The sequence below is a fragment of the Rattus norvegicus genome, chromosome 1 (genome assembly GCF_021556685.1).
Source record: "Rattus norvegicus strain SHRSP/BbbUtx chromosome 1, alternate assembly SHRSP_T2T, whole genome shotgun sequence".
Taxonomy (NCBI): Eukaryota; Metazoa; Chordata; class Mammalia; order Rodentia; family Muridae; genus Rattus; species Rattus norvegicus.
Genome location: NC_141534.1, coordinates 205,982,797 through 206,010,078, shown reverse-complemented (window position 1 = coordinate 206,010,078; position 27,282 = coordinate 205,982,797). Strand labels below are relative to the sequence as shown.

General features: G+C 45.4%; 1 protein-coding gene across 1 annotated transcript in view; it reads left to right on the top strand.

The window, feature by feature from the left end:
* The window catches only part of Tcerg1l (transcription elongation regulator 1-like), a 188,044-nt gene that overhangs the window by 112,809 nt on the left and 47,953 nt on the right, over positions 1-27,282 (top strand). Inside the window, exons 5-7 of the mRNA NM_001130077.1 lie at positions 2,639-2,733; positions 11,912-12,000; positions 24,117-24,271. Coding sequence (NP_001123549.1) covers positions 2,639-2,733; positions 11,912-12,000; positions 24,117-24,271 — 339 coding nt within the window. The remainder of the gene's footprint in view (positions 1-2,638; positions 2,734-11,911; positions 12,001-24,116; positions 24,272-27,282) is intronic.

Below are 27,282 nucleotides of genomic sequence, written 5' to 3'. Positions count from 1 at the left end.
TGCCCAGTGTGGAATCAGGGCAGAGACCTGTGCCCAGGCCTTCTTCACACTTTGGCAAGGAATGAGCTTAAGGTATGACCCCAGCATTAAAAGTCTTTTCCAATCATCTATCTATCTATCTATCTATCTATCTATCTATCTATCTATCTATCTATCTATCTATCTGTCTATCTATCTAATGTGTGTGTGTAGCATTCTCTGTGTATAACATTCTTTGTGTGTAACATTTTGTGTTTCTAGAGGTCAACTTTTACTTCTGAGTAATCTAAAAGGCACAGCTAATCCCTTCCTCTTGCCTTCCCTCCCTCCCTCCTTCCCTCTCTATTTTGTCAGTACTGGAGATCTAGTTCCAGGCCTCATACATGCTGGGTAAGAGCTCTTCTTCTGATTCCCATCCTTTTACTTTCCCAGCCAATCTTGAAATGGATAAGTAGAGGGTTTGCCTAGGCCTAGGGAATGTGTCTTGGTTGTGGCTGTGACTAGTTGTGCTGGAGTTCTGTCTGCCATTAAGGGTACGGGCAGAAGCTCAGTCCTGCATATACAATGACATGAGGGAACCATGACACCAGATTGCATGCTTGGCTTGCCTGCCTACAGCTTAAACTAATAGTGACTTCTTAAAATGCAAGTACTGGCCATCAGACCTCTGGGGAAAATGTCAGCCAGGACTTCTCAGAGTGACAGTGGTTGTCAAGGGGCCTCATACTTAGGGCATCTCATAGGCATCCACACCGACTCCTTCAAAGAGAAAAGAAGCCGGAGATGAAGCATCCATCCCTTCCTGCCTGGTCCAGATGCTGTGCCTCTGTGCTACAGAGTTACCTTTTCCATGGTCAGAGCTTCCCAGCTGCTCTGTCAGAAGCACAGATGCTTCAGTGAGTGTTCTCCTCCTCACAGCTTAGGGACAGGCTCCTCTGCAGCTGCCTGACTCTGCAGCCACACCTTTAGGGTAGATACTCACAGTGAGAATGCTGGTAACCTCAAGTCCAGTGTAGGAATCTGATTGGCATGACTCCAACCACCAGCCAGCGTGGAATGGGTAGCAGAGGGTGTTGACAGTGGACATGGTGTTGTCAGTATACAAGATATTCGCAGTGGTAGATCAAGAAAGATTGCACGTAAAAGGTGTCAAAATGGTTCTCCCACTTTGCCCAGCATGTTCTATCTCCATCCTGCAGGCTTAGCTGTTTTTCTAGAGGAAGCCATTCATTCTCAGGTCACCACTTTTGCATGTTTTTGTTTGCACAGGCGTGCACATATGTGCATATTTATGTGGGGGGAAGAGAGAGAGAGAGAGAGAGAGAGAGAGAGAGACAGAGAGACAGAGAGACAGAGAGACAGAGAGACAGAGAGAGAGAGACAGAGACAGAGACAGAGACAGAGAGAGAGACAGAGAGAGAGACAGAGAGAGACAGAGAGACAGAGAGACAGAGAGACAGAGTGGGGGGGCAGAAAAGCCCTAATGTCGTGTCTCTCAAACCGAGAGAAGCCTGCGCTTGCTTCTCTGGTGGTCTTGCTTTCTGTTGGGCTGGTATGTGGTTAGATAGTTTGGTTTCCCTTTCTAGTCTTGGCTTTTAAAGTAGTCATCCATCTACTATCTTTTACTGAAAGCATTTGCTATTGTTTTAAGGCATTGAATAGATATATTTTGGAAAAGAAATTTTAAACTTCAACTTGATTTTCCTGTGGCACTTGCCAGATCTGGTCTTTATCACTTTGCCAGATCTGGTCTTTTGCTGTATTGCTTTGCTCACACAATTATTGTTCAGATGTCTTGGACTCCAGCTAATGGAAAAAGCCCTTCCCCATTTGATGATGAGGATAGCTAGAGATATGGTCACCTGGGAGTCCTGTCCACATCTGGCAGAAATGGCCCATGATGGCCATGATGACCATTAGCTATCAAAGGTTTACTGAGGCTGGCTTTGTGTCCCATATTGTTCTGTGGCCTTTCTGGTGAAGGCTTCAGCCTTATACCTCCCCAACCCAAGTACTCTGGCCACACAGCATTACCAAAGGTGATTTAGACTACGCTGAACACAGGCCCGAATGAAGTTTGATGAGATGGAGGAGGCGCCCAACTGTCTGGACATAGGAAGCACGTGGAAAGCAATGGCGGCCCGATTGGCACATGGACCTGGGAACATAGAAGCTGAGCCATGGTGGTGGCTAACCATTTGCTGGTAGTATTCTTATCACCTCTCATCATGTGCTGACTCGCTGGCAGGACTGTTCCAGTCCTGGGTGCTTTTTGTTGGAGACACTTGCTATGTACTTGTTCTTCCTGGGATTCTTCATCTACAAGATTATGGGGGACAGAGTGGGACCAGCCAGCATCTTCAAGGACAGGCTGAAAGTAGGGCTACAGGGAATCATATACACGGATGTTATGGGTGGTCTTTGACTGGGTCAGGAGTGTGCCCAGGGGAGAGACTCCTGTCTCTGAGACTCAGCATTAGGGTAACATTGTCATTAGACTATAGCTGAAAATCTAAGACTGCAGAGACCGCCTCTGTACTCTGCAATGTTGGGAATCGATTTGGGGATTTCAAAGCCACATTTTTGTCTGTGTTTAATTTTTCAAGTCATGACGGACATGACAAATGGAGTACTAATGGCTATTATTTTGGTCCCACAGATAAAAGCAAAGAGCACAGCCGTGCACCCCGTCCCCCTGCTCTAATGCTACGTGCCCCAGAGAGGAAAAGCTTGGTGGGAGACAAAGAGGATAAGGTGAGTGTCATAGAGACACAGTCCCCAGGGTTTGGGATACCTGGGGCCGGGACACTTCCACACATGTTCCCACAAGGGGTTTATAAAATGGCTTTTCCAGTCTGCCCTGCACTACAGCTGAACCCAGGCTGGCAACTTCATATCCTGAGGGAGAACAAATCCCAGACAAGGTCTGGGAGAGCACCTTTACCAAGTAGAGCTCATGGGTGGGACCCTGTGAGAAGGAGTGTGGCTTCCAGCTCAGTTCACACTGCATCTGTTTTCAGAATGAAGAGAAAGCAGGCATGGGTCAGGCTTCTGCAGACTTTCAGTTCAAAGTTAGGCTTTGACTGTTAAAGAAATCCCAAAGACATAGCAATTTTTCTTTAAATGTTCTAATTTCAGGCCACTCTTTCAGACATTTGTCAGATGGCCTTTTAAGACCTGCCTCGCCTTTGAATAAGCTGGGATTCCCCTACGTCACTAAACTTGAGAATAACAAAATCACAGGGTACCTGCCCTCTCCAGGGTCCTGGAGCTTTTGTGTCTCAGACATTTTCTTCTTACTTTCTTCATGTGCTCCTACCTCATGACCCCTGGGAGTGCTCTGTCCTTCCTGGCCCACAGTTACCTTATCCCAGGATGTAGTCACCCAGAAGCTTACCTCTCCCCACCCACCTCTAGTATCAGTATTGGATGGTGAGCACTAATCACGAGTGTGTGTTGGTACAGATTAAAATTTGCCCCAGGGGATGAGTTTTCCAGGAGAGATTAGCACATCTCTGCCAGAATTACACATTAATTACATAGCTAGCCTCGCTGGTGCCATTCGTAAATACTGGCTTGATTACTGGATTCTGCCAGTCTGATTCACTTTTATTACTTCCTCGTCAAGCAGGAGTTTTACACCGTGATTAGCCATTTTTATCACCAATAGGAAATCATAACCAGCATGTGCCTCGTGAAGAAGATCTTGGTAATTAGCTGGAGAGAATCCTAGCAGTGCCAAATTTAGAAGTTGGTACTATCACAAATTACACTCTACCATATTTACTTGAATAATTTGGTGCTTGGAGGCTGAGTGCTATGTTCTATTGTTCAATTAACTTCCAAATGAAAACCCCCTCCAGTTTCCCTAATTGGATTAACAATATAAACCCTGGTCTTATTTATGCGTACATGTGTATACGTGTGTGTATGTGTGTATATGTATGTGTATGCATACACACACACACACACACACACACACACACACTCACATATATAAAATTTGCAAAGACAAGTGCTTCTTAATATTCCCTGTTAAGCCAATTATTCATCCTGATCTTTTTTTTTTTCTCACAGGAAACAAAAATATCTTCTACTTCCTGAAATTAAAAAAAAATCCACAAAAGTTTTGTTTTCATACTTAGGAATGTAAAGGATGGCTATAAAAATGAAAAAAACTATGTGTAAATGAAAATATCAACCACAAAGAGCAGAGGCTACTAGAGACCCCAGAAAGATATGGGACGCACATGCACAGGTGCATAATGGGTATAGTGCTCCAGTCACCATCTTCTCAGATTCATCTAAATGTGCAAACAGGGCAGGTCATTTTGTCACCATCTGCTCCCTGTTGGGAGGGAGTACCTGGCCCTTTTGATAACACAGTTAACACAAAGCGACTTTGTTGCCTATCAAGGATTTTACAAAAAAGCTACAGTCAGCAGATTCACCTGTCTTTGTCTGGGTGGGGATATGTGCACTGGAGCATGGGTGCCCAGGAAGGCCAGGGAGGATGTTGGATTCCCTGGAGCTGAAGTTATAGGTAGTTGTAAGCTGCCCAAAGTGAGCACTAGAAACTGAATGCAGGTGTTCTGCAAGGAAAGTGTATGCTCTTTTTTTTTAAACATTAAAATGATAGATTTATTCAATGTATTATAGCAATTAAGAGAAAAATTTCATGGTTTTCAATCTTTGATATAAAATTTCAAACGATATAGATTGAACTTGAACATATAAAATAGAAATGTTGTATATTAAAATGTACGATTCTTACATCCTATTTTTTGATTATATTTTTCTTTTATTAAAAATAGATTTTTTTACACAATATATTTTGATAATGGTTTCCTCCCCCCCATATTCATCCAGATCTTCTCAATTCCCCTTCTCATCTGAATGCCCCCTCTTTTCTTTTTTTCTCCATCTTTATTAAATTGGGTATTTCTTATTTACATTTCAAATGTTATTCCCTTTCCAGGTTTCCAGGCCAACATCCCCCTAACCCCTCCCCCTCCCCTTCTATATGGGTGTTCCCCTCCCCATCCTCCCCCAATTACTGCCCTACCACCAACAATCCCATTCACTGGGGATCCAGTCTTGGCAGGACCAAGGGCTTCCCCTTCCACTGGTGCCCCTACTAGGCTATTCATTGCTACCTATGAATTTGGAGCCCAGGGTCAGTCCATGGGTAGTGACTTACTCTCTTGAAGCTCTGGTTGGTTGGCATTGTTGTTTATATGTGGTCTCAAGCCCCTTTAGCTCTTTCAGTCCTTTCTCTGATTCCTTCAACCTGGGTCCCGTTCTCAGTTCAGTGGTTTGCTGCTGGCATTTGCCTATGTATTTGCCATATTCTGGCTGTGTCTGTCAGGAAAGATAAACATCCGGTACCTGTCAGCCTGCACTTCTTTGCTTCATCCATCTTATCTAGTTTGGTGGCTGTATATATATGGGCCACATGTGGGGCAGGCTCTGAATGGGTGTTCATTCTGCCTCTGTTCTACACTTTGCCTCCCTATTCCCTCCCAAGGGTATTCTTGTTCCCCTTTTAAAGAAGGAGTGAAGCATTTGAATTTTGGTCATCCTTCTTGAGTTTCATGTGTTCTGTACATCTAGGGTAATTCGAGCATTTGGGCTAATATCCACTTATCAATGAGTGCATACCATGTGTGTTTTTCTGTGATTGGGTTACCTCACTCAGGATGATATTTTCCAGTTCCATCCATTTGCCTATGAATTTCATAAAATCATTGTTTTTGATAGCTAAGTAGTATTCCATTGTGTAGATGTACCACATTTTCTGTATCCATTCCTCTGTTGAAGGGCATCTGGGTTCTTTCCAGCTTCTGGCTATTATAAATAAGGCTGCTTTGAAAATAGTGGAGCATGTGTCTTTGTTGTATGTTGGAGCATCTTTTGGGTATATGCCCAAGAGAGGTATAGCTGGGTCCTCAGGTAGTGCTATGTCCAATTTTCTGAGGAACCTCCAGACTGATTTCCAGAATGGTTATATCAGTCTGCAATCCCACCAACAATGGAGGAGTGTTCCTCTTTCTCCACATCCTTGCCAGTATCTGCTGTCGCCGGAGTTTTTTATCTTAGTCATTCTGACTGGTGTGAGGTGGAATTTCAGGGTTGTTTTGATTTGCATTTCCCTTATGACTAAAGATGTTGAACATTTCTTTAGGTACTTCTCAGCCATTCGATATTCCTCAGCTGTGAATTCTTTGTTTAGCTCTGAACCCCATTTTTATAGGGTTATTTGTCTCTCTGTGGTCTAACTTCGTGAGTTCTTTGTATATTTTGGATATAAGGCCTCTATCGGTTGTAGGATTGGTAAAGATCTTTTCCCAATCTGTTGGTTGCCGTTTTGTCCTAACCACAGTGTCCTTTGCCTTACAGAAGCTTTGCAGTTTTATGAGATCCCATTTGTCGATTCTTGATCTTAGAGCATAAGCCATTGGTGTTTTGTTCAGGAAATTTTTTTCCAGTGCCCATGTGTTCAAGATGCTGCCCTAGTTTTTCTTCTATTAGTTTGAGTATATCTGGTTTGATGTGGAGGTCCTTAATCCACTTGGACTTAAGCTTTGTACAGGGTGGTAAAATGGATCGATCTGCATTCTTCTACATGTTGACCTCCAGTTGAACCAGCACCATTTGCTGAAAATGCTATTTTTTCCCCATTTGATAGTTTTGGCTCCTTTGTCAAAAATCAATTGATCTTAGGTATGTGGGTTCATTTCTGGATCTTCAATTCTATTTCACTGGTCTATCTGCCTGTCTCTGTACCAATACCATACAGTTTTTATCACTATTGCTCTGTAATACTACTTGAGTTCAGGGATAGTGATTCCCCCTGAAGTCCTTTTATTGTTGAGGATAGTTTTAGCTATCCTGGTTTTCTGTTATTCCAGATGAATTTGCAAATTGTTCTGTCTAATTCTATGAAGAAAGTTTCACCAGACAACTACTAAACCTGATAAACACCTTCAGCAAAGTGGCTGGGTATAAAATTAAGTCAAATAAATCAGTAGCCTTTCTCTACACAAAGAGAAACAAGCTGAGAAAGAAATTAGGGAAACGACACCCTTCATAATAGACCCAACTAATATAAAATACCTCGGTGTGACTTTAACCAAGCAAGTAAAAGGTTTGTACGATAAGAACTTCAAGTCTCTGAAGAAAGAAATTGAAGAAGACCTCAGAAGATGGAAAGATCTCCCATGCTCATGGATTGGCTGGATTAATATAGTAAAAATGGCCATTTTACCAAAAGCGATCTACAGATTCAATGCAATCCGTTTCAAAATTCCAAGTGTATGCTCTAACCTCTGAGCCCTTGCTTCAGTTCCAGCTTTAGTTCTCTTGGCCAATGGTTATCAACCTGTGGGTCGTGACCCCTTTGGGGGTCAAATATCCTTCATATCAGATATTTACAATTCAAAATTCTAGCAAAGTTATAGTTATGAAGTAGCAATGAAATGATTTTATTTTTGATGTTCATCACACAGTGAAAAACTATATTAAATGTCACACAGCGTTGAGAAGGTTGAGGACCATTGCTCTTGGATCTTAGAGTAACTCAAGGTCCTTTCTCAGCGCATTAGAAATTTGTGTCTAGGATGTTCATAAAGCAGTGCATTCGTGTCTCCATGTCCAGAAAAGTGACAAGGAGAACAAGCTGTGGCTGCTGCACTGTCCTGAACTTTGGTCACTGGTGTCAGGCATTTGGCCACCGCTGCCTCTCTCACGCCGACGTCTTGTTGGGTGTTTCTACCAGTAGGATGAGTACTACCAGTAGGATGAGTACTAACTACCAGTAGGATGAGTACTAACTTCATGTAGATTTGGTTAGGCACATGGTCAGCCATGGTTTCCCACACGTGAGTTAAAATCCACTGTCATTATTGCTACTAAACTCAGGTTCTAGAATGTCAAGGTGATATTTAATTTTGTAACCCTCGGTTCAGAACAGGTTGTCATTTGAAACAATCCACCCACCCTTTAATCTCACTTGAATTTCCAGATAGAAAAAGAGGTCATGACCTTTTTTTTTCATGCACTTCTTTTATTCTTTTTTTATTTTTTATTTTTTATTAACTTGAGTATTTCTTATTTACATTTCGAGTGTTATTCCCTTTCCCGGTTTCCGGGCCAACATCCCCCTAACCCCTCCCCCTCCCCTTCTTTATGGGTGTTCCCCTCCCCATCCTCCCCCCATTGCCACCCTCCCCCCAACAATCACGTTCACTGGGGGTTCAGTCTTAGCAGGACCCAGGGCTTCCCCTTACACTGGTGATCTTGCTAGGATATTCAATGCTACCTATGAGGTCAGAGTCCAGGGTCAGTCCATGTATAGTCTTTAGGTAGTGGCTTAGTCCCTGGAAGCTCTGGTTGCTTGGCATTGTTGTTCATATGGGGTCATGAGCCCCTTCAAGCTTTCCAGTTCTTTCTCTGATTCCTTCAACGGGGATCCTGTTCTCAGTTCAGTGGTTTGCTGCCGGCATTCGCCTCTGTATTTGCTGTATTCTGGGTGTGTCTCTCAGGAGAGATCTACATCCGGCTCCTGTCTGCTTGCACTTCTTTGCTTCATCCATCTTGTCTAATTGGGTGGCTGTATATGTATGGGCCACATGTGGGGCAGGCTCTGAATGGGTGTTCCTTCTGTCTCTGTTTTAATCTTTGCCTCTCTATTCCCTGCCAAGGGTATTCTTGTTCCCCTTTTAAAGGAGTGAAGCATTCACATTTTGATCAGCCGTCTTGAGTTTCATGTGTTCTAGGCATCTAGGGTAATTCAAGCATTTGGGCTAATAGCCACTTATCAATGAGTGCATACCATGTGTGTTTTTCTGTGATTGGGTTACCTCACTCAGGATGATATTTTCCAGTTCCAACCATTTGCCTATGAATTTCATAAAGTCATTGTTTTTGATAGCTGAGTAATATTCCATTGTGTAGATGTACCACATTTTCTGTATCCATTCCTCTGTTGAAGGGCATCTGGGTTCTTTCCAGCTTCTGGCTATTATAAATAAGGCTGCTATGAACATAGTGTAGCACATGTCTTTTTTATATGTTGGGGCATCTTTTGGGTATATACCCAAGAGAGGTATAGATGGATCCTCAGGCAGTTCAATGTCCAATTTTCTGAGGAACCTCCAGACTGATTTCCAGAATGGTTGTACCAGTCTGCAATCCCACCAACAATGGAGGAGTGTTCCTCTTTCTCTGCATCCTCGCCAGCATTTGCTGTCACCTGAGTTTTTGATCTTAGCCATTCTCACTGGTGTGAGGTGAAATCTCAGGGTTGTTTTGATTTGCATTTCCCTTATGACTAAAGATGTTGAACATTTCTTTAGGTGTTTCTCAGCCATTCAGCATTCCTCAGCTGTGAATTCTTTGTTTAGCTCTGAACCCCATTTTTTAATAGGGTTACTTGTCTCCCTGCGGTCTAACTTCTTGAGTTCTTTGTATATTTTGGATATAAGGCCTCTATCAGTTGTAGGATTGGTAAAGATCTTTTCCCAATCTGTTGGTTGCCGTTTTGTCCTAACCACAGTGTCCTTTGCCTTACAGAAGCTTTGCAGTTTTATGAGATCCCATTTGTCGATTCTTGATCTTAGAGCATAAGCCATTGGTGTTTTGTTCAGGAAATTTTTTCCAGTGCCCATGTGTTCGAGATGCTGCCCTAGTTTTTCTTCTATTAGTTTGAGTGTATCTGGTTTGAAGTGGAGGTCTTGATCCACTTGGACTTAAGCTTTGTACAGGGTGATAAGCATGGATCGATCTGCATTCTTCTACATGTTGACCTCCAGTTGAACCAGCACCATTTGCTGAAAATGCTATCTTTTTTCCATTTGATGGTTTTGGCTTCTTTGTCAAAAATCAAGTGCCCATAGGTGTGTGGGTTCATTTCTGGGTCTTCAATTCTGTTCCATTGGTCTATCTGTCTGTCTCTGTACCAATACCATGCAGTTTTTATCACTATTGCTTTGTAATACTGCTTGAGTTCAGGGATAGTGATTCCCCCTGAAGTCCTATTATTGTTGAGGATAGTTTTAGCTATCCTGGGTTTTTTGTTATTCCAGATGAATTTGCAAATTGTTCTGTCTAACTCTTTGAAGAAATGGATTGGTATTTTGATGGGGATTGCATTGAATCTGTAGATCGCTTTCGGTAAAATAGCCATTTTTACTTTATTAATCCTGCCAATCCATGAGCATGGGAGATCTTTCCAACTTCTGAGGTCTTCTTCAATTTCTTTCTTCAGGGTCTTGAAGTTCTTATTGTACAGATCTTTTACTTGTTTGTTTAAAGTCACACCGAGGTATTTTATATTAGTTGGGTCTATTATGAAGGGTGTCGTTTCCCTAATTTCTTTCTTGGCTTGTTTCTCTTTTGTGTAGAGGAAGGCTACTGATTTATTTGACTTAATTTTATACCCAGCCACTTTGCTGAAGTTGTTTATCAGCTTTAGTAGTTCTCTGGTGGAACTTTTGGGATCACTATATATATATACTATCATATCATCTGCAAATAGTGATATTTTGACTTCTTCTTTTCCAATCTGTATCCCTTTGACCTCCTTTTGTTGTCTGATTGCTCTGGCTAGAACTTCAAGAACTATATTGAGTAAGTAGGGAGAGAGTGGGCAGCCTTGTCTAGGTCATCACCTTTGTTGAGGTTTTGAGATCGAAACCATGCAAACTTATGGGTGTGGCGGGGTAGAAAGGTCGGTATCCCCAGAATGTATGCTTTCTGAATTCATTTCTTTCCTAGAACCATGGCAACATTGTATTACTGCCTGTTTACTTTTGAAGAATCTCTTCTCTTGATGCTGCTTTTCCATGGTGGGAATTAGCTCATTGTTGATCCAAGAATCCATGACTGTCTTAAGTAGGACAGCTAAGTACGGCAGCCTGATCCTGGCTATGGATCCCTATTGAGCTTGTCATCATCCAGAGTTTTTAATTTCCAACAAAATTTGCCTCCCCATCCCAGTTCCGTCTGAGAAGAATACAGAAAAAGGCATGCTTCTGCTGTTTTGAACTGGAGAGTATAACTCATTTCTTTCCTAGGAGATACAAACTTCAAACAGCCCTTATTTTCTAAATGGGGAGCAAAACAAGTGACACTTTCCAAACCTAGCTGGGCACGAGAATCACATATACCTTGAAAAATAACCCCATGAGCTCTGTCTGAGCAACATGATCCAGAGAGGTGGGGAGTACAGCAGCCTCCAGAGCATCCAAACCTGTTTAGGACTCTGATCTTCCTTAAGGATGGCAGATTGAACCAGATGTGGTGGCTGACACTGGGAAGGCTAGTACTCAAGTGGCTGAGACATGAGGGTCACTGCAAGTTTGAGTCCAGCCTAGACTACATAATAAGTTCTAGAAGAGCCTGGAGGGGGCGGGAGTTGTCACTTTGAACCCAAATGTATCATAATGAACCCAGATGTGTCAGCCCTGGTTGTGTCTAGAATACCTTGGAGGGTGGAGGCTCTCTGACTCTGGACATCGGGATTTCATAGCACATGACTCCAGCCCACGAATCCTGGATATGAGCACAGTGATATTTTTCTACCCGTTCCCTGCACCCCAGAACTGCAGCAATCTCATGACTCCCCCTTGTCTCTGGATCTGAGAGCAGACAAATGGGGATCCTAGAGGCTGCCTCTTGCAGATTGCTCTACCTGTGCACCTAGTGTAAGCCATTGTCAATCCAAGCCTTCTTGTGATTGCTCAAGCTAAGAGCCTCCTGTCTGTGATGTTTTACTCTGTAGTCATTGCTGGAGACAGCTGAGTCTGCCTGGAACTTGGTTACTTTCCACTTTTTTCTTTTTTTCTTTTATTTCTTTCTTTTTTTTTCTACTGAAACTGAGACAGTGTTCAGAATTAAAGCAATCATCTCTCATCTTCTCTTTCATTTAAAGGAGCCTCCGCCCATATTGGTAAGAGGGGAGGATACTGCAGCAAAAGGCAATAAACCGGTGGCCTCCACGCCTGTGCCTGGATCCCCCTGGTAAGACACCCCTAAAGCCAAGAGCTGTAAGACACAGCTTCGTGTTGTCCCAGAGTCTGCTTAGTATCATCAGAGAGAAAGTGCATGCTTCTTAGGCACATTATGCTTAAGAAACACAGTCTGCACCCCCGGGCAGGTATAATTCTCCACTTTTGTCACGTCTATAGAAAGGGAAATGGCACTTAATGATGAGTCCCTCCATCCTGGTGTATTTATATGTATTAAAACAGCAACACTGCTGCATATAGATCGGCGAGAGTCAGCGGCTTGAGGTAAATGTAGCATGCCAGGAGCTGCTAAGGATTTTCTACCCTCTCCTGTGAGAAGGAGCATCGGGAAGTAACTGTTAATTAAAGTTGTGCCTTGTTCTCTCCAGCTGCCCTGAGAGGATTCCTGATCTCTGAGTATGCCTTACTCCAAAGCACCTTCCACGAGGGAGCCACAGTCTTTGGTTTTTAAAAGTGCCCTTTTCTAATGGAGTAATTTGGAACCAGGATAAAAAGGTTATTATAGTAAAAATTAGTTTTAAAACCTGACAATTGGAGTGCAATATACAGCTGGGAGGAAATGCTCAATCCAACCAAGAGAAATAGCAGCGACGGCATTAGGATAACGTGCCCTCCAGGAACAGCAATGGGGGTATTGGAGTGATGTGTCCTCTTGGAGCTGCAATGGAGGTGTCAGGGTATTGTGCCCTCTGAGAGCTGCAATGGGGGTTTTAGAGTACTGTGCCCTCAGGGAACAGCAATGAGGGTATTGGAGTAATGTGTCCTCTTGGAGCTGCAATGCGGGTGTCAGGGTAGTGTGCCCTCTGGGAGGTGCAATGGGGGTGTCAGGGTAGTGTGCCCTCTGGGAGGTGCAATGGGGGTGTCAGGGTAGTGTGCCCTCTGGGAGCTGCAATGGGGGTGTGTCCCGCGCGCGACCTCCCGCCGGCAAGGAGCACGCAGACATTTAGAAATCCTTACTGTGACCACTTTATTAATCTTAGAAGAGGAAAAAGCCACGCCGCGCCAACATGGCGCGCTTATAAAACCCTAGTGCGGCGCACCCACACCTGATTGGTTGTTACCCATGATCTCATAAGGCACGCCCCGGAGTGGGCAAAGACCTGGCACGAAGGCACTCTTGCACATGCGCACAGTTAACTTCCTGAAAGGGGGGCCGGCTGGCGCGGCGAAGGTTGGTGCCATCTTGCAATGGCGGAGTCTATCCTGACCTACCACGTGGGGCGCAGTGGAAGACAGCGCCATCTAGTGGTGGTGAATGTTATTGCGGCCCTCTACAGGGGTGTCAGGGTACTGTGTCCTCTGAGAGCTGCAATGGGGGTGTCAGGGTACTGTGTCCTCTGGGAGCTGCAATGGGGGTGTCAGGGTACTGTGTCCTCTGGGAGCTGCAATGGGGGTGTCAGGGTACTGTGTCCTCTGGGAGCTGCAATGGGGGTGTCAGGGTACTGTGTCCTCTAAGAGCTATAATGGGGGTGTCAGGATGTACCATTCTCTAAGAATAGCAATTCTGTATCTGAAAGAGTGACTTACTCATTGTCTCAGAGCCTCCCATCCACCATGCAGGGCTTATTGGGCCCATGGCATGAGCTGACTATCTACCCTACTTAGAGAAAGGGTGTCCCTTGCTTCTATGCAGGGCAATGTCCATATTGTAGCATTAGTGACCTGATGCTCACCACCTCCAGTTCTGCCTCTGGACACTGCTTCCCCAAGCCCATGGTCCCCAGTGCTTTGAGAGTCTCTTGTTCAATTCTGATTCTAGACACCAGACTATGAGTTGACATCACATCTCTGGGCTAAAGGCTTAGTCTCTGGAGGCTACTTCATAAAGATGCTAGCCTGCAGGCAGCCTCAGCAAGCTGCCCACACTCTGTATAGATGACTATAAAGACAGGGTCTCCCACTGCCTCCCTTTGATTTCGGTGATAATTCTCTAGAGTGACTCACAGGACTCAGCAAAGTGCTTAACTGTGATTAGCTATGATTGTAGCTTTATTATAAAGGATATGACTCAGGGACTATGAGATGGAAGAGAAACACAAGGCCCTGTAGTTGGGACATGGTCTAATGCTTCTATGACTTCTTTGCACACCTGGCAAGTGAATATATTTTCACATCTGAAAGATCCCCAGCTTCTAGTGTCATTTCAATGGCAGGGTCCCTGTGGAAACATATTTAGATATGTCTTTGGCCGAGCAATTTAAATCAGCCCTACCTCTTTAGGAGGCTATGGTAGAGCTCCAAGCTCTTATAATGAGATATCACAATCTATGGAGACAAGTCCCCATCTTGAACATACTAGCAAGAAATAAGGTATGGTCAGAGGAGCAAAGCATGCCCCTGTCTATTCTGTAGGTCCCAGGAATCTCAGTAGTTCTAGGCTGGACCCAGAGTAGGCAGGAATCTATGAATAGAAACATCCAATGATCTTACCTCATGCCATAGCTTCTATGGAGCTTCCCTCAGAATAATGTGTCTGCAGATATGACCTTAAACACTAGACCCTAATGGGATATGGGCCTGGCTGGTGGGTCGTGTGTAGGCTCATGGGTTGTATGTAGCTCTCTCATTCCCCATGTGAGGATACTTGGCCTCCCAATTGTTAAGTCAGAATGTAAGCCTTCTTGCCTTGAGTATCAGGAGTCCCTTGAGTATCACATGAACATGATATAAATGAATCTCATTCTTACTACAGGAGGTGTTTGGGAATCACAGAATGAGGACTGGGTCCCTGTGGAATGAGGCATTCTCTCTCAGGAAAAGGATCACATGACACCATTGTAGGCTTCTGAAAGTGGAGCCAGGTTCATGATTCTTCTAGAAGAGGGAACGGATGAGCGATTTTCTGGGGTGACTGGGAGCTGTAGCTACAGCTAGAGAGGGTTCAAACCTAAAGGGAGGGACAGAACCACGGAGGCCCCACTGAGTACACAAAGTCCATGACATCCTGTTGCCTCAGGGTGGTGGAAGTCTGCCCCTGGCCCTCTCTTCTTTGGTTGGCAAGATGCTATTAGCAGGGACTCTGCAGCAAAGCCTGTGTCTCGGAGCACTAAACACCAACACATGGATAGAAGGGCTCATTCCATGAACCAATCAGAATTGGGCCTCCTCACTGGGACCTGTGCAGTATTACAGAGGGTGAAGAGGGTGATGCTGTTTCCCTTACATCCTTTGCTTTGTGTGTTCCTAACTTCAGCACTGCTGAAGCTACAGTTCCCTGCCCTTTAGCTAAGCCTGTGTGTGCTGGAAGATCTCACAATCCCTGAGAGGGGATTTGTACTTGCTCTGACAACTAGAGGAACCAGGATTCTCCACTGAGAATAACAGCTTCCTGGTCTCACTTCATCCGCTAATGTGGTTGAGAGGAACTGTGCAGGCACCTGCACTGACAGACTCGTTGAGCCTGGTATCGCATGTATGGAATCTTAGAGGCCACACTCTTGCTGACAACACCGTCCGCTCAAGGATGGAGCTTCTCCACCTGGAGAGCCATGGCTGTCTTCCCCAAGAACAGAGTTCCTCCACATGTGGAACTGTGACCATCTGTTCCAGGGATGGAGCTCCTCCGTATGACAATCTGTCTCCAGTATCTCAAGTCATTGCTGCCATCACAGTGGCAGTGAATCCTCCGGGGCTCATCAGTGTCTAGTTAGCCCTGGTCAGCCAGGTACCCTGGGAATCCCTGGAGGTGCAGGAGCAATAGTGCATCTCTTTGACCCATCTCTGCTCACATGCACATCTGTAACAGTGGTATCATGGATCCTCACCTTGGAAAGTAGCCGCCACCTTACACTAACTGCTAACAAGCCACTCCATTCAAGTCAGAGGACAGAAGCTCCTTTGTGAACCTGGGCAGGGCCAGGACAAGTACAGCCTGGGGGTAGGGGTGGGAATGCCCCATCACCAGCTTCTGTAGATATGGATGCACATCACTGCCCAAACCCAGGAAGCTCTGAGATCTCTGTCTCAGCAATGGAGGCTTAGACCACAGTCAGCCTGACAGCATTTCCTGAAGGTGATGCTCATCTAGATGTGGGCAGGCCATGGCTCTTTCTTATCCCCTCAAGGCACTGGCCCTTCTGTGCTCTAAGGTCAAGAAGTTTCTGTGCTCAATGGTAAAGCAGAACAAAGAATAAGGTCCTGCACCTGGGGTCAGGGCCGCAGCAGAGTCTCTGGAAGGAGACACTTTAGCAAAAGTACAGAAATCTTAGAACAGAACTCCCCTAAGGACCCACGGCTGGGGAGGTTTTCATAAAGGCAGAACTGACATGGCTGCAAGAGCCTCAGAGCTGCCTGGGAAACTGGAAGCAGAGCAAGCAGAAGTTGAAAAATACAAGTCAACCTGTTGGGTTTTTTATTCTGTCTGCATACTTTAGCAAACCGAACTGAGAAACTGTTTGATAGGACATCCAGTAAACAAGACTTCGAGTCTCATGCACATAGGTGGAGGAGACTATTGAGTGAAGACGGATGGTTAAAACCATGCATTGTGTTTCTCGTTTGTGTCCATCCTGTGCAGTACATCTGGCAGACTGCTCAGGTTGAAGAAACAACTTCAAAAGCATGAGAGAGAAACAGGTGGCCCCTGACTGCTCACAGGGACTCTCTATGCTGAAGAACTAGTGAGTTGAAGCATCCCGAGACATCCCTAACCATGAAGGATCCTCTCCTATAGTCCAGTTACCAAGATGGCCAGACCGACGGTCATTACATACACATTAGTGTAAACTTAGAAACACAAAGACAATGCCCAAATAAGAGGGGATCCAGGGTCCTGCCCATTCTCCTCTCAGGGTGGATGCCAGTTTAACCATTAAAGGTGTTTCCAGGTTCCAAAATAACATCCTCGCCCAACTCTTCATTACAAAACGACACAGAGCTTAGCACTTTCAGGTGGTTTGAAGAGACTCAGGTTCTAGACACAGCTTTTAGGACATTGAGGAGGGAAGTGTGTGTACCCACTTACACACAAAGTGAAGCCCCACCTAGGGAGGCTGAACTAGTGAAACACCTCTGAAACATTCTCCCATTCAGTGTTGAAATGCTTTTCTTGCAGTTATTGATGACACGGGGACATTTCAAAGGTAATGGCTAAACAAAGTGTAAAATCCATGAGGCTTTGGCTCAAAGGGCAATAAATGTCAGCATCAATGATTAATTAGCATCCGAGAGTCATTTTAGAGATTATGGATTTATAAATAATTAGCTATTTTCATGAAATTTAAACGATGTGAACCGAACATTTCACATCAGTTCACTTTTCTAAGTAAGTCCAGGTTGACATAGTGTAAGCTTGGTCAGTGACTTACCACCAAAGTTCTTAGTGAGTGCTGTGGGAAGAGAAAGATATGTCCTGTCAAGGAGTCAGGGGACACGGTGTTATCATAGGCACCCCCTCCGACAACAGCCGGGTTCTCTCGTACTTTGTTCTGGTCCTAAGAAGCAGATGTAGTTAAAATACTTGCCCAACCGAGCATGGTGTATTGCCAGAATCTGGTGCTTCTTGTCCCACTGAGAGGCCAATGGCGGGCAGGCCATGTTGGTTAAGAGACATGTTTGGGTAGAACCTCTATAGGTGTGGCTCCTAATGTGATTCTTCGAACAGCTGGGTGGAGTTAGCCATCCTAGGCACGCTCTCTGTCCCTGATTTTGTGCTAATAGCATGGCTTTTATCCTGACTTAAAATATCACTTGATCTTTTAAGACTATCACAACTATCAATTAGTTGCATACAGCTTTATAAAACAATAGAATCCCTGGATGTCTAGCATTGCAAGTATTGCGTTTATTTGACTTAAAAGAATCTGCATAAAATCCTGTTCTTGGATGAAGTTGGCAGAGCGCTTCAGAGAGAGAGGGGAGTCGCTCCTCAGGCATGACGAATATGGATGTTTGACTGGAGAGAGGTGATTAGGAATCACAGTTATTAAGGGAGAAGCGGGCTGGGCCACATCAGTGCAGTGTCAATTTCAGATGTGACATGTGATCGCGCTCGCTCAGCTGCGAGCAAGCATCACTCTTCTTTGAGTACATACTGCTGAAGGGAAACCAAATGTCACTTTGTCCCCTTTGCATAATTGAGCCTTTTATTATGTCAGAGAAGGGACAGGTAAGGTGTTACTGCTGGGGAGGGGAGCTGAATGCTGAGTTAAATGTCAAAGTGCTTAGTTATGGCAGACGAAAGAGGAGGCAGGAGGAAGCTACCACTTAGACCCAGGCTGAAGAGGCCTCTGGAGGCTGCCTCCTGGGTGGGTGAGGGGAGTAGCTCCAAGCTCTGGGTGGTTTTTTAAATCAGTCTCCACGATGCTATACTTGAGTCCTGAAGAATGCTAAGCTGGAAGACTCTACTGTGGCTCCTCGCCTGTGATCTTGACTGCCTTAGACTAAGGAGGTCAAAGGTCAGGGTGGCTTTGTTTAAAAATCAAACAAACCCCTACAGTTTATGAAAAGCTAGGACCCTGGTAGGCAAGGACAAAGAAGGGCAGTTTTATGCCCTTACATGATAGACCCTTTAGACAGCCTGGACCCCTTCCAGGTTGGTTTACCTGGTTTCTTAGTGAAGGAAGGCTTGAACCCATGTCCCAAAAGGCTGGATGAGGAGTGGTAGGAAACTAACAGGCTGGTCAGTCTGCTACTGCTGATAGAATGAGAAAATATGAGTCTATGAAACAGCTAGGGATAGCTAACTGCAACATTGTCAAGGCATGGAAAGGAGTGAAAAGGACCAGCCCTGGGTACGCAGGGTTGGAGCCCAGGTTAGGCACACCTTGAGAAGTCATTCCTGTAGCTTCTCTGGGTAGAGCATGTGAGTAACAGGCAGGATTTTGTCAGCGCTCCATAGCGCCCTCCTCCCACCCCGCTTCTGCTCTCACCTCAGAAAGTAAGTAGCAGAAACAACAGCACATGAAGAAAGGCATTGCCTTCAGGAGCTGGGCCTCGATTCCATGTTATGCCTCTGCAGATCCCGGAGAATCATCCCTCTGTCATGCAACAGTCATGTTACAAAGCTATATACATTCTCAAGCACAGTGCTGTTGGCAGTCATGTGTCAGCTGCTTTTTATCCCTGCCCTGAGTGTCAGATACAATGTTTCTCCTTCCTATGAATTCACTCTGAAAGATATGGGGGTGCAGGGGAGGCAGGGCCAAAGTAGTTGTGTTAAAAAGTATATTTCTCTCACCTTGGTGATCAGACTCCCCAGGACTCATGGTCCTCTTCCTCTCCTGCAACTGGACCACAGAGGACCCAAAACCATGTTCAGGTCAGTCCCTTGTAGAAAGAAGCAAAGTCCCAGAGATCAAAAGGGACAGGGGGGCTGTTTACCCATTGAGGGCATACCAGATACAGTGAACTTCATCCAGCAGAAAGGATGCTTGCCCTGGACAGAGCATGCAGCGCTGAGTTGGTAGAGCAAGAAGCTGCTGGTTTCTTAGAGAGGGGAGACTTGAACCCCTGGAGTTTGTCCTGGGTTAGTGGAGGCAGCAGGCCAGACTCGATTTCCCACTCCAGTGGGCTGAAGAACAGTGGTTCTCCCATACCTCAGGACTTGCTGTTCAGGGGGAGACTTTATGACTAAAAACCCTTTTCTAGAACAGATCAACCACCACCAGATCTCTACACATGGGGCTTCTCACTGTGGGGATCCTGTATCAGACTTAGATAACTCCAGTGCACTAATTACATCCGCCGAGATCTAGGGACATTTTGAGAGAAGAGGGATATGGCTGCCATCCAGGAATTATGTGGCATGATGAGAGAAGGGGAGCTATCCATGTACTTAAAATGGGCATAAAATGAAACATAAAATTAATTTTGCATGTCATAGCCAGCTCCGTCTAGTTGAAATCAACCGGAACAAGTGGACGGGCAGATTTCCTCTTGGGAACCCTATCTATTTACCTGTCGCTGGCTCTGCAGTTCAATTCCACATGCTTCCCCTGGGCACAGGGACGGGTTCTTCGAAGCCTGGATATAAATGTGTACTCTGTTAATTGTCACCACCCCCACCAGACACTGATGCTCCATTAAGTCTCTAATTAGCCCCATTCCTCCCTGGCTTTAGAAGTTCGGTGGTGGCAGGATGGGGAGGGAACAGAAGATGTTTCCTCCACCTTGAGGAATTGAAGAGCCAGCTCTTCCTAGGGTGGGATGCCCTTGTGTGCCTTTATAGTTGGGCAGCACTTTCCAGAGCCATTGCCTCCCCACGGAACTCTGAATGTGCAACAAAGATTCATCTTTGTAAAAATGAGGCCTGGGATAATTTGACCAAATAAATATACATTTTGAGGTGTAAAGTCTTGTTTCTTCAGTGAATCAGAGAGCTTGGAACATGGAGGGGAGATACCTGGGAACCCAGAGATGCTCTCCGAGCCTCCCAGAAGAAAGATTTTGAGGTTCGTGTCCTCAAGGAGCCTTCCATCTTTGACTTCAGGGAAGGAACATAACTGCAGAAGGCTATGAGCCAGGCTCCCTCATGTTGCTCTGGACAATGATGAAATTCAGTGGTCCTTTCCAGAGATCATTCGAACCTGTCCTTTGTTCCCTCCACTGGAGACCATGTGCCCAGCAGCCCTCTCCTCTGTTCAGCCTAAACCCTAGGGAGCCTGAAGTAGAGTAGGGACGCCTAACTCTTCACCACATAGCTTCCTGGAACATCTACATAGATCTACCTGCCTAGATGCACCTGTCTACAACCAGTTGTGGAAGCAACCTGTCTAAACCAGACACCCACCCTTTTCAGCTCTGTTGACTGCTTTGAGCCAAGTTTCCAGTTGATGGGAGATGCCTCTGTGTGGCAGCTCAGGGTCCACAGCTGACCTGTCTGACACTATTAAACTCCAGTGCTATGGACAGGGCTCCTGTTTGTCTCAACCCAGAGACAAAGGATTGTCTTCACCCGTCTAGTTTCAGCTCCTCATCCTCTAGTCCTCTCATGCCTGAGCCGCCTTTCTGACCAGAGTTCTACCAGAACTCGGTGTGTGGCCCTCAGTCTTCTGGACAGCTAGGGTCTTTCCACAACAGAGATCCATCTGCTCCACATTAGGAGAGACTGCAGGAGCCCTGCTGGGGACTGGGATTAGCTGAGGCTACTGAGTGTTGGTCCCGCCCCACCAGTTTGAGCTTGTCCCTTAGGGTTGACCTGAAATTGCCTTTGAGCTCCCTCCCTTCTTTCTCTCTTCTCTCAAGCCCCGTTCTCCAGTAACGTTCATGCAAATACCAATGCACCGTGGCATTGATTTAACAGCCAGTACCTCCTCAGCTCAGCAAGTGGTAATTGGCTGGACACTTCTCTGTGAGCTTTTCTCATCAGTGCTCTGTGGCAGGTCCTACAGAGACCTGAGCCTAGGACCTGAAAACCTGGCAGCAGGTGTTGGGAAGACAAGAGCCCACTGAGTCTGTTGTCATCTCAGCAGCTGCCACCAAACTCCCCTGGAAGCTTAGCCCTCCCCAAGCATTGGGATCATCTTGAGCAGGGCTCTCCAGACACAGTGCATGAGACACAGGTGTAACTACTACTTGTTCTCTAAGGGGTCTCCAGGGATGGAGAAGAGAGAGACCAGGGTCTCAGAGAACATGGGATATATGTGGAGCCCAGCTCTGTCCTCTTTAACCCTTTTCAGACAATCAAGGGCTTTAGAAAGCCAAACCAGAACATCCAGATTCCTGTGCATCCCATCCAGTAAAATAAGTTAGTAGAAAGGGGCCACAGCAGTGACCATGATTAGAGAGTCCTGGAGCCAGCTTATTTAAGAATAAGAACTAGAAGTTAGACATGTAGCTGAGGGAAAAGTTCTCTTTTAGAAGGGAATAGCTTAATAAATGGGTCCATGGTAGGACACCCTTGGTAGGTCCACATAGCTCACATTGGATACAGGCCTCCAAGGCCATGTCCCAGACCAGGGACCTCTCTCTTCAGAGTCAGTTGCTCAGCTCTGGGTAGGAGCACAAGGCTAAATTATGATGCCAGGTCCCAAGTGACTATGGAATTATGGGATACATTAACTTCCTGTGAGGATGGTGCCCCCTGCTTAACTGCTGAGGTGGAACCATGGGAACAGATCCCTGTCTCCTGGAGACACCACAAAACAGTTCAAGTCCTAAAGAGACAGAGAACTAGGGATGCTTCTAGAATTTTCCACTCAGGCAAGGTTCAGTCAAGCTTCAGGATGAAAAGATAATCCAAGTAAGAATTGCAAATGGCTCACTAGCTACTAGGAACTTCAGTCAGTCTGCTTTTGTGGTCACAGCAAAGTACAAGAAACCCGGCTGCACCTGGGAAAAGGTCTAGGTTTAATCTTACTTCCACCACTCACTTGCCATCTTAAATCTCAACAGTGACCTTGATTACGGTCCTCCAGTCCCCAAAGAGCACAGTCTCATGGGATCTAGTAGGGGCTAAAGAACAGTTTACTATGTGACCAGTTGCATAATTCCTAGGAGAAGCCTTATCTAGAAGGAAGGGTTATGGCTCCAAATTATTATTAGTCATTTATGCTCCTGCTGTCCACTCTGTTTGGGAAGCCCACTTAGGCAACTATACTGTGTATGAACTATAGTCTATAGTATGTGTAATTATTCTTCACTTTGCACTGAGTCAAACTTCTAAGGCCCCAGCTTTTGTACCGTGCAGACAAACAGCTTCCTTCCAAACCCTTGTGAAGAGGGCAGGGAACCTAGCTTATTGAGCCTGCCACAAGCCCAGGTAGGCCCTGGGCATAGGACCTCTCTCTCTCTCTCTCTCTCTCTCTCTCTCTCTCTCTCTCTCTCTCTCTCCCCTCCCAGTTTTCCTAAAAGGGTGGACACTCAGAATAAAACAGTCTCCTCTGCCCTTCTTAGCTACAATGACATAAACTGAGGTCGTCTTGTGTTCCTGGAAGGGCAGGAGCAAGCCCAGAGCTGGAGGACAAAAGGTTGAAAGGACAGGTCACAGTGTTCTTCCAGGTATCATGACCAAGCCATGGTAGCCAAAGCTTCTGGACACATAACTTATGACTTGGGCCCTGTTTAATGGGAGTTGACACCAACCTGAGGGTTCTTGGGGGGGTGAAAACCATTCATTGGTCTATATAGACCAACTTTTGATGATTGTAGAGTTCATGAGTCACTAGCTTTTCCTGGATAAAGTTGCCCCTTTGATATGTTTATTACATATCAGAGAGAAATGAGCTATGGACCAACACATTCCTGGAAGGCCACAGAGGGCTCACCGAGGAGCCACTCTGCAGATATCTCCATCATGGATAGACCCCAGAGGAGCAGAATCTAGACTGAAACAACATGGAAACACAGACAGTTGGCATGCCTGGAGGGGCAGGCTCTTAGGGGATGGCCTGTTTAGAAGGTCCCAGGGGCAGATTTATGTCCTTGTCTATTCCAGTTTCTGGAGACCACCTGGTTTCTGGGCTTGTGGCTTTTCTTCTACCTTCAAGGCCAGTAATGTGGCACCTCCCTGTCTCTCTCTCTCTCTCTCTCTCTCTCTCTCTCTCTCTCTCTCTCTCTCTCTCTCTCTCTGCATGTATACATCTAACTGTATCCTCAAGTCTCCTCCTCCCTCATATGGACTCTATGAAAGTATGTAAGACCCATCTGCGACTCAGGACATTTCCCCATCACAAGATCTTCATTTAAGTCCTTTGTCATGTGAGCCAAGCCATTTGCAGGTTCTCAGGTCTGAATGTGGACGTTTGAGGACCATCATTCTATTTACTCCACCAGGGAACCTGATGTAGTCAAAATAAGATACCTGATGGGCCTTCTCAGGTTGTAGGGTCCTAATCTTTGCTAGCACATGGGAACCAAATCTGGACCCTCAGCACAGCTCATACAAAAAAGCTAACAGGACTAAACATGGAGTGGGTCCTTCTGTGCAAACACCCATGCTAACCTTCTAGGATATGTGAGCAAGATATTGAGGGATCGGCAGTGTCTCATTATATCCTACAGGCAGCCAGTGACCCTCTCTTGGATGGAGTTTTTGTATGCATAGCCTCTCTTCCCTTTCTTATAGCACAGCTAAGCTTGGAGAAGGACATGTTGAGAGAGGGGTATGGGTATCGATCTTCCCCATGTGTGTCTCTGAAAGTGACTAAGGAAAGTCTTCAACTTTCACAGGTGTGTGGTCTGGACGGGCGATGACCGGGTTTTCTTCTTCAACCCGACCATGCAGCTGTCAGTCTGGGAGAAGCCAGTGGACCTGCAGAACCGTGGGGACCTCAAGAGAATCATCGAGGACCCACCCCACAAACGCAAGCTGGAGGCCTCAGCAAGTAATTAGGAGGGAATGCAGTACCACTGGGGAAGGGATGCGCTCTGTCTGGGGGCAGGAGGAGCCGTAGCTGCTGTCCTGGTTATGCTGGGAAGCAGCTCTAATGGAGTCGTGTTCAGGACTGCAGACTCACAAATTAAGTTTCCGTGACACTTCACACTGAAAACTTGACCCTCTCAAGTGGTGGGTTTGGGTTTCTTGCTGCATCCCATGAGGTCATTAGTGCAGGGACAGTACAAATGGCCACTCGCTGTCCTTTGGCTTTCATTCCATGCATGTGCTGCTCTGCTCTGGAGAACAGATGTGGGCAAATGAATGTGTTTCCTTCAACCCCATGGCTCACTCTAGCCCCTGATCATGGAGGTCACTGTTAGGTATTAATGAAGCCCACACATAGGGTGGGGCCAGGAGCCTTCTGTCCTGTAGAAGGGGCTGTTAGGCAAGGAAGCAGCTGTTTCTGAGCAGCCCTGTGAGTCCTAGCTCACCGAGAGTGAGAGAAGAGCACCAGGCACCTTCTGAGAGGCTCCTTTTCAAGAGAGCAGATATATATGATTTATGAGTGATAGATGGGAAACTCTGACTCCTCAAGCCCATGGATTAAAATAGCATCATCTCAGAGGTGTGCTGGAGATTGAACATGTCTCACATATGCTAAACAAACATTGTACTGACTGCCGAGCTGTAGCACAGGCCTCTTTGCTTGTTATTTGTATACAGAGGCTCATTAAGTTGCCTGGGTGATCATTGAACTCATAATGTAGCCTCCAAAGGCTTTGGACGTCCACTTCCCGTGCCTCAGTTGTTCAAGTGGATGGAATTAGAGGCCCACACCAGGTCTCATCTCCATGCCGTGAGTCATTATACACTCTGAAGAAAGCCAGAAGTCTGGGCATGAGATCTGGACTCATTTTAAGGCAATTGTTGTTTAGTCTTAGGAGGTATTTTTATAGAGCTTGTAGTGTAGTTTTATTTCACATTAGCTAGCGCTGAACAAGATGGCATCGACTCCCACTGACTGTTAAATCAGAGCTATTTAGAAGGCTGCCCATTCCAGCCTTCTTAGCTCTCTTCACGGTACTAAGTGACATGGAAGCCTGCGCTCTTAGGAAGCAGGACTCAGTCTTCAATAAATGAGAATCAGCAAATGTAGCATGTCTATGTCACTTAAGCAGAACATTTTCTGGAGAGTTTTTCTAGCTGATGTTGGGAAGATAAAGATGTCCTAGGTGTATATTTTACTGAAGAATCAAAAGATCCTGTTAAGATGTTTCTATGTCCAGGGATGATGAGACTGGGTTTGTGAGTGCTTTTGTTTTTTGATGAAGTGATGTCTGAACTAGAGGGAACATTTTCATCCCCAACAAGGCTTTATAAACCCTGCAGATCAGTGGCTTCTGGCTCTCAGATGAGAGAAGGTACACAGGTCATAAAGAGCAAGAGGATTTCAAGTCCTTCGAGAAGCTGTTGACACATCTTACCCTGGCAGTGATGTCATTTTCTGTGTGGATGGTGACAATGCTCTTTGCACCTTTTAAAAGATGTGGCCTCTTCCATGAATGTGCATGTGCTCCCTTGATCTCCCCCAACAGACTGGCAGGAATGAGAAGGAAATGAAGTTAAAGAGAGTTAAGTGCACAGCTCCTCTCCTACTTCTGTTGTCTGGACCAAATTGGGCCAGATCTGAAGAATTAAGGATGAGTCTCTAGAGCGTCTACAATGTCATCTCTGGAGGGGACCGTGGACAGAGGAAAGGAACCTGAATCACTTAGGTCTCATCCATCAGTGATGCTGTGTTTCACCCCAACAGGGATTACAAAACATAGGTACAAAAGCAGAGCTGAGTTCCATGTCTCACAGATGCATCCAAGAATAGCTTAGCATGAGACCACAATCTGGGGACAGTATGTATTTGAGGATAGGTAATCAGGCAATTTTAAAGCATGCGCCCACAGAGTCATTCTTCCTTTTAAGAGATGATCACAGGCAGTAGGCATTTTTTCACACAATTCTCATTGTTTAGTTTTTGTCCATTTTTTGGTTTGGTTTGGCTTTGCATTCTGACCATAGTTTCCCCTCCCTCCTTTCCTCATAGTCCTTCCCAAACTACTCTTCTGTTCTCCCCCAACCACTCCTCCTCCATGTCTCTTAAAGGGCAGACCTCCTATGGATATTAACCAAACCTGGCATATCAGGTTGCAATAAGACCTGGCACCTTCCCTTGTATTAAGACTGGAAGAGGCAACCTAGTAGGAGGAAAAGGGTCCCAATAGCAGGCAAAAGAATCAGAGACAGCACATGCTCCCACTGTTAGGAATTCCACAAGAAGACCAAGCTACACAACTGTTATAGATAGATAGATAGATAGATAGATAGATAGATAGATAGATAGATATAGTATAGATATAGATATAGTATAGATATAGTATAGATATAGATATAGATATAGGTATAGGTATAGATATAGATATAGATATAGATATAGATATAGATATAGATATAGATATAGATATAGATATAGATATAGATGGCCTAGGTCAGTCCCATGAAGGCTCTCTGGTTGTTGGTTAATTGTCTGTGAATCCCTCTGAGCCCAGGTTAGTTGATTCTTCAGATTTCTTGTGGTGTCCTTGACCCCTCTGGCTCTTACAGTCCTTCCTCCATGCCCTCTTTCACAGGATTTCCTGGTCTCTGCCTAATGTTTGGCTGTGGGTCTCTTCATCTGTTTCCATCCATTGCTAGATGAAACCTCTCTGAGGACAGTTGGGCTAGGCACCAATCCATGGGAATATCACTTGGAATTATCTCATTGACAATTTTTCTTTTGTTTTTGTTTTTGTTTTTGTGGGTGTTTTTGACAGTTGTGTTCGATAGACTTCCAGTGGAGGGATTGGAACACCAACCTAGCCACATAACCTTCGCTGTGTAATTTGTGTTGCCTACGAGATGTGGTAGGGTAGGCAGAAATTATGGGAGTGGCCAACCAGTGACTGATCCAGCTTGAGACCATGACAT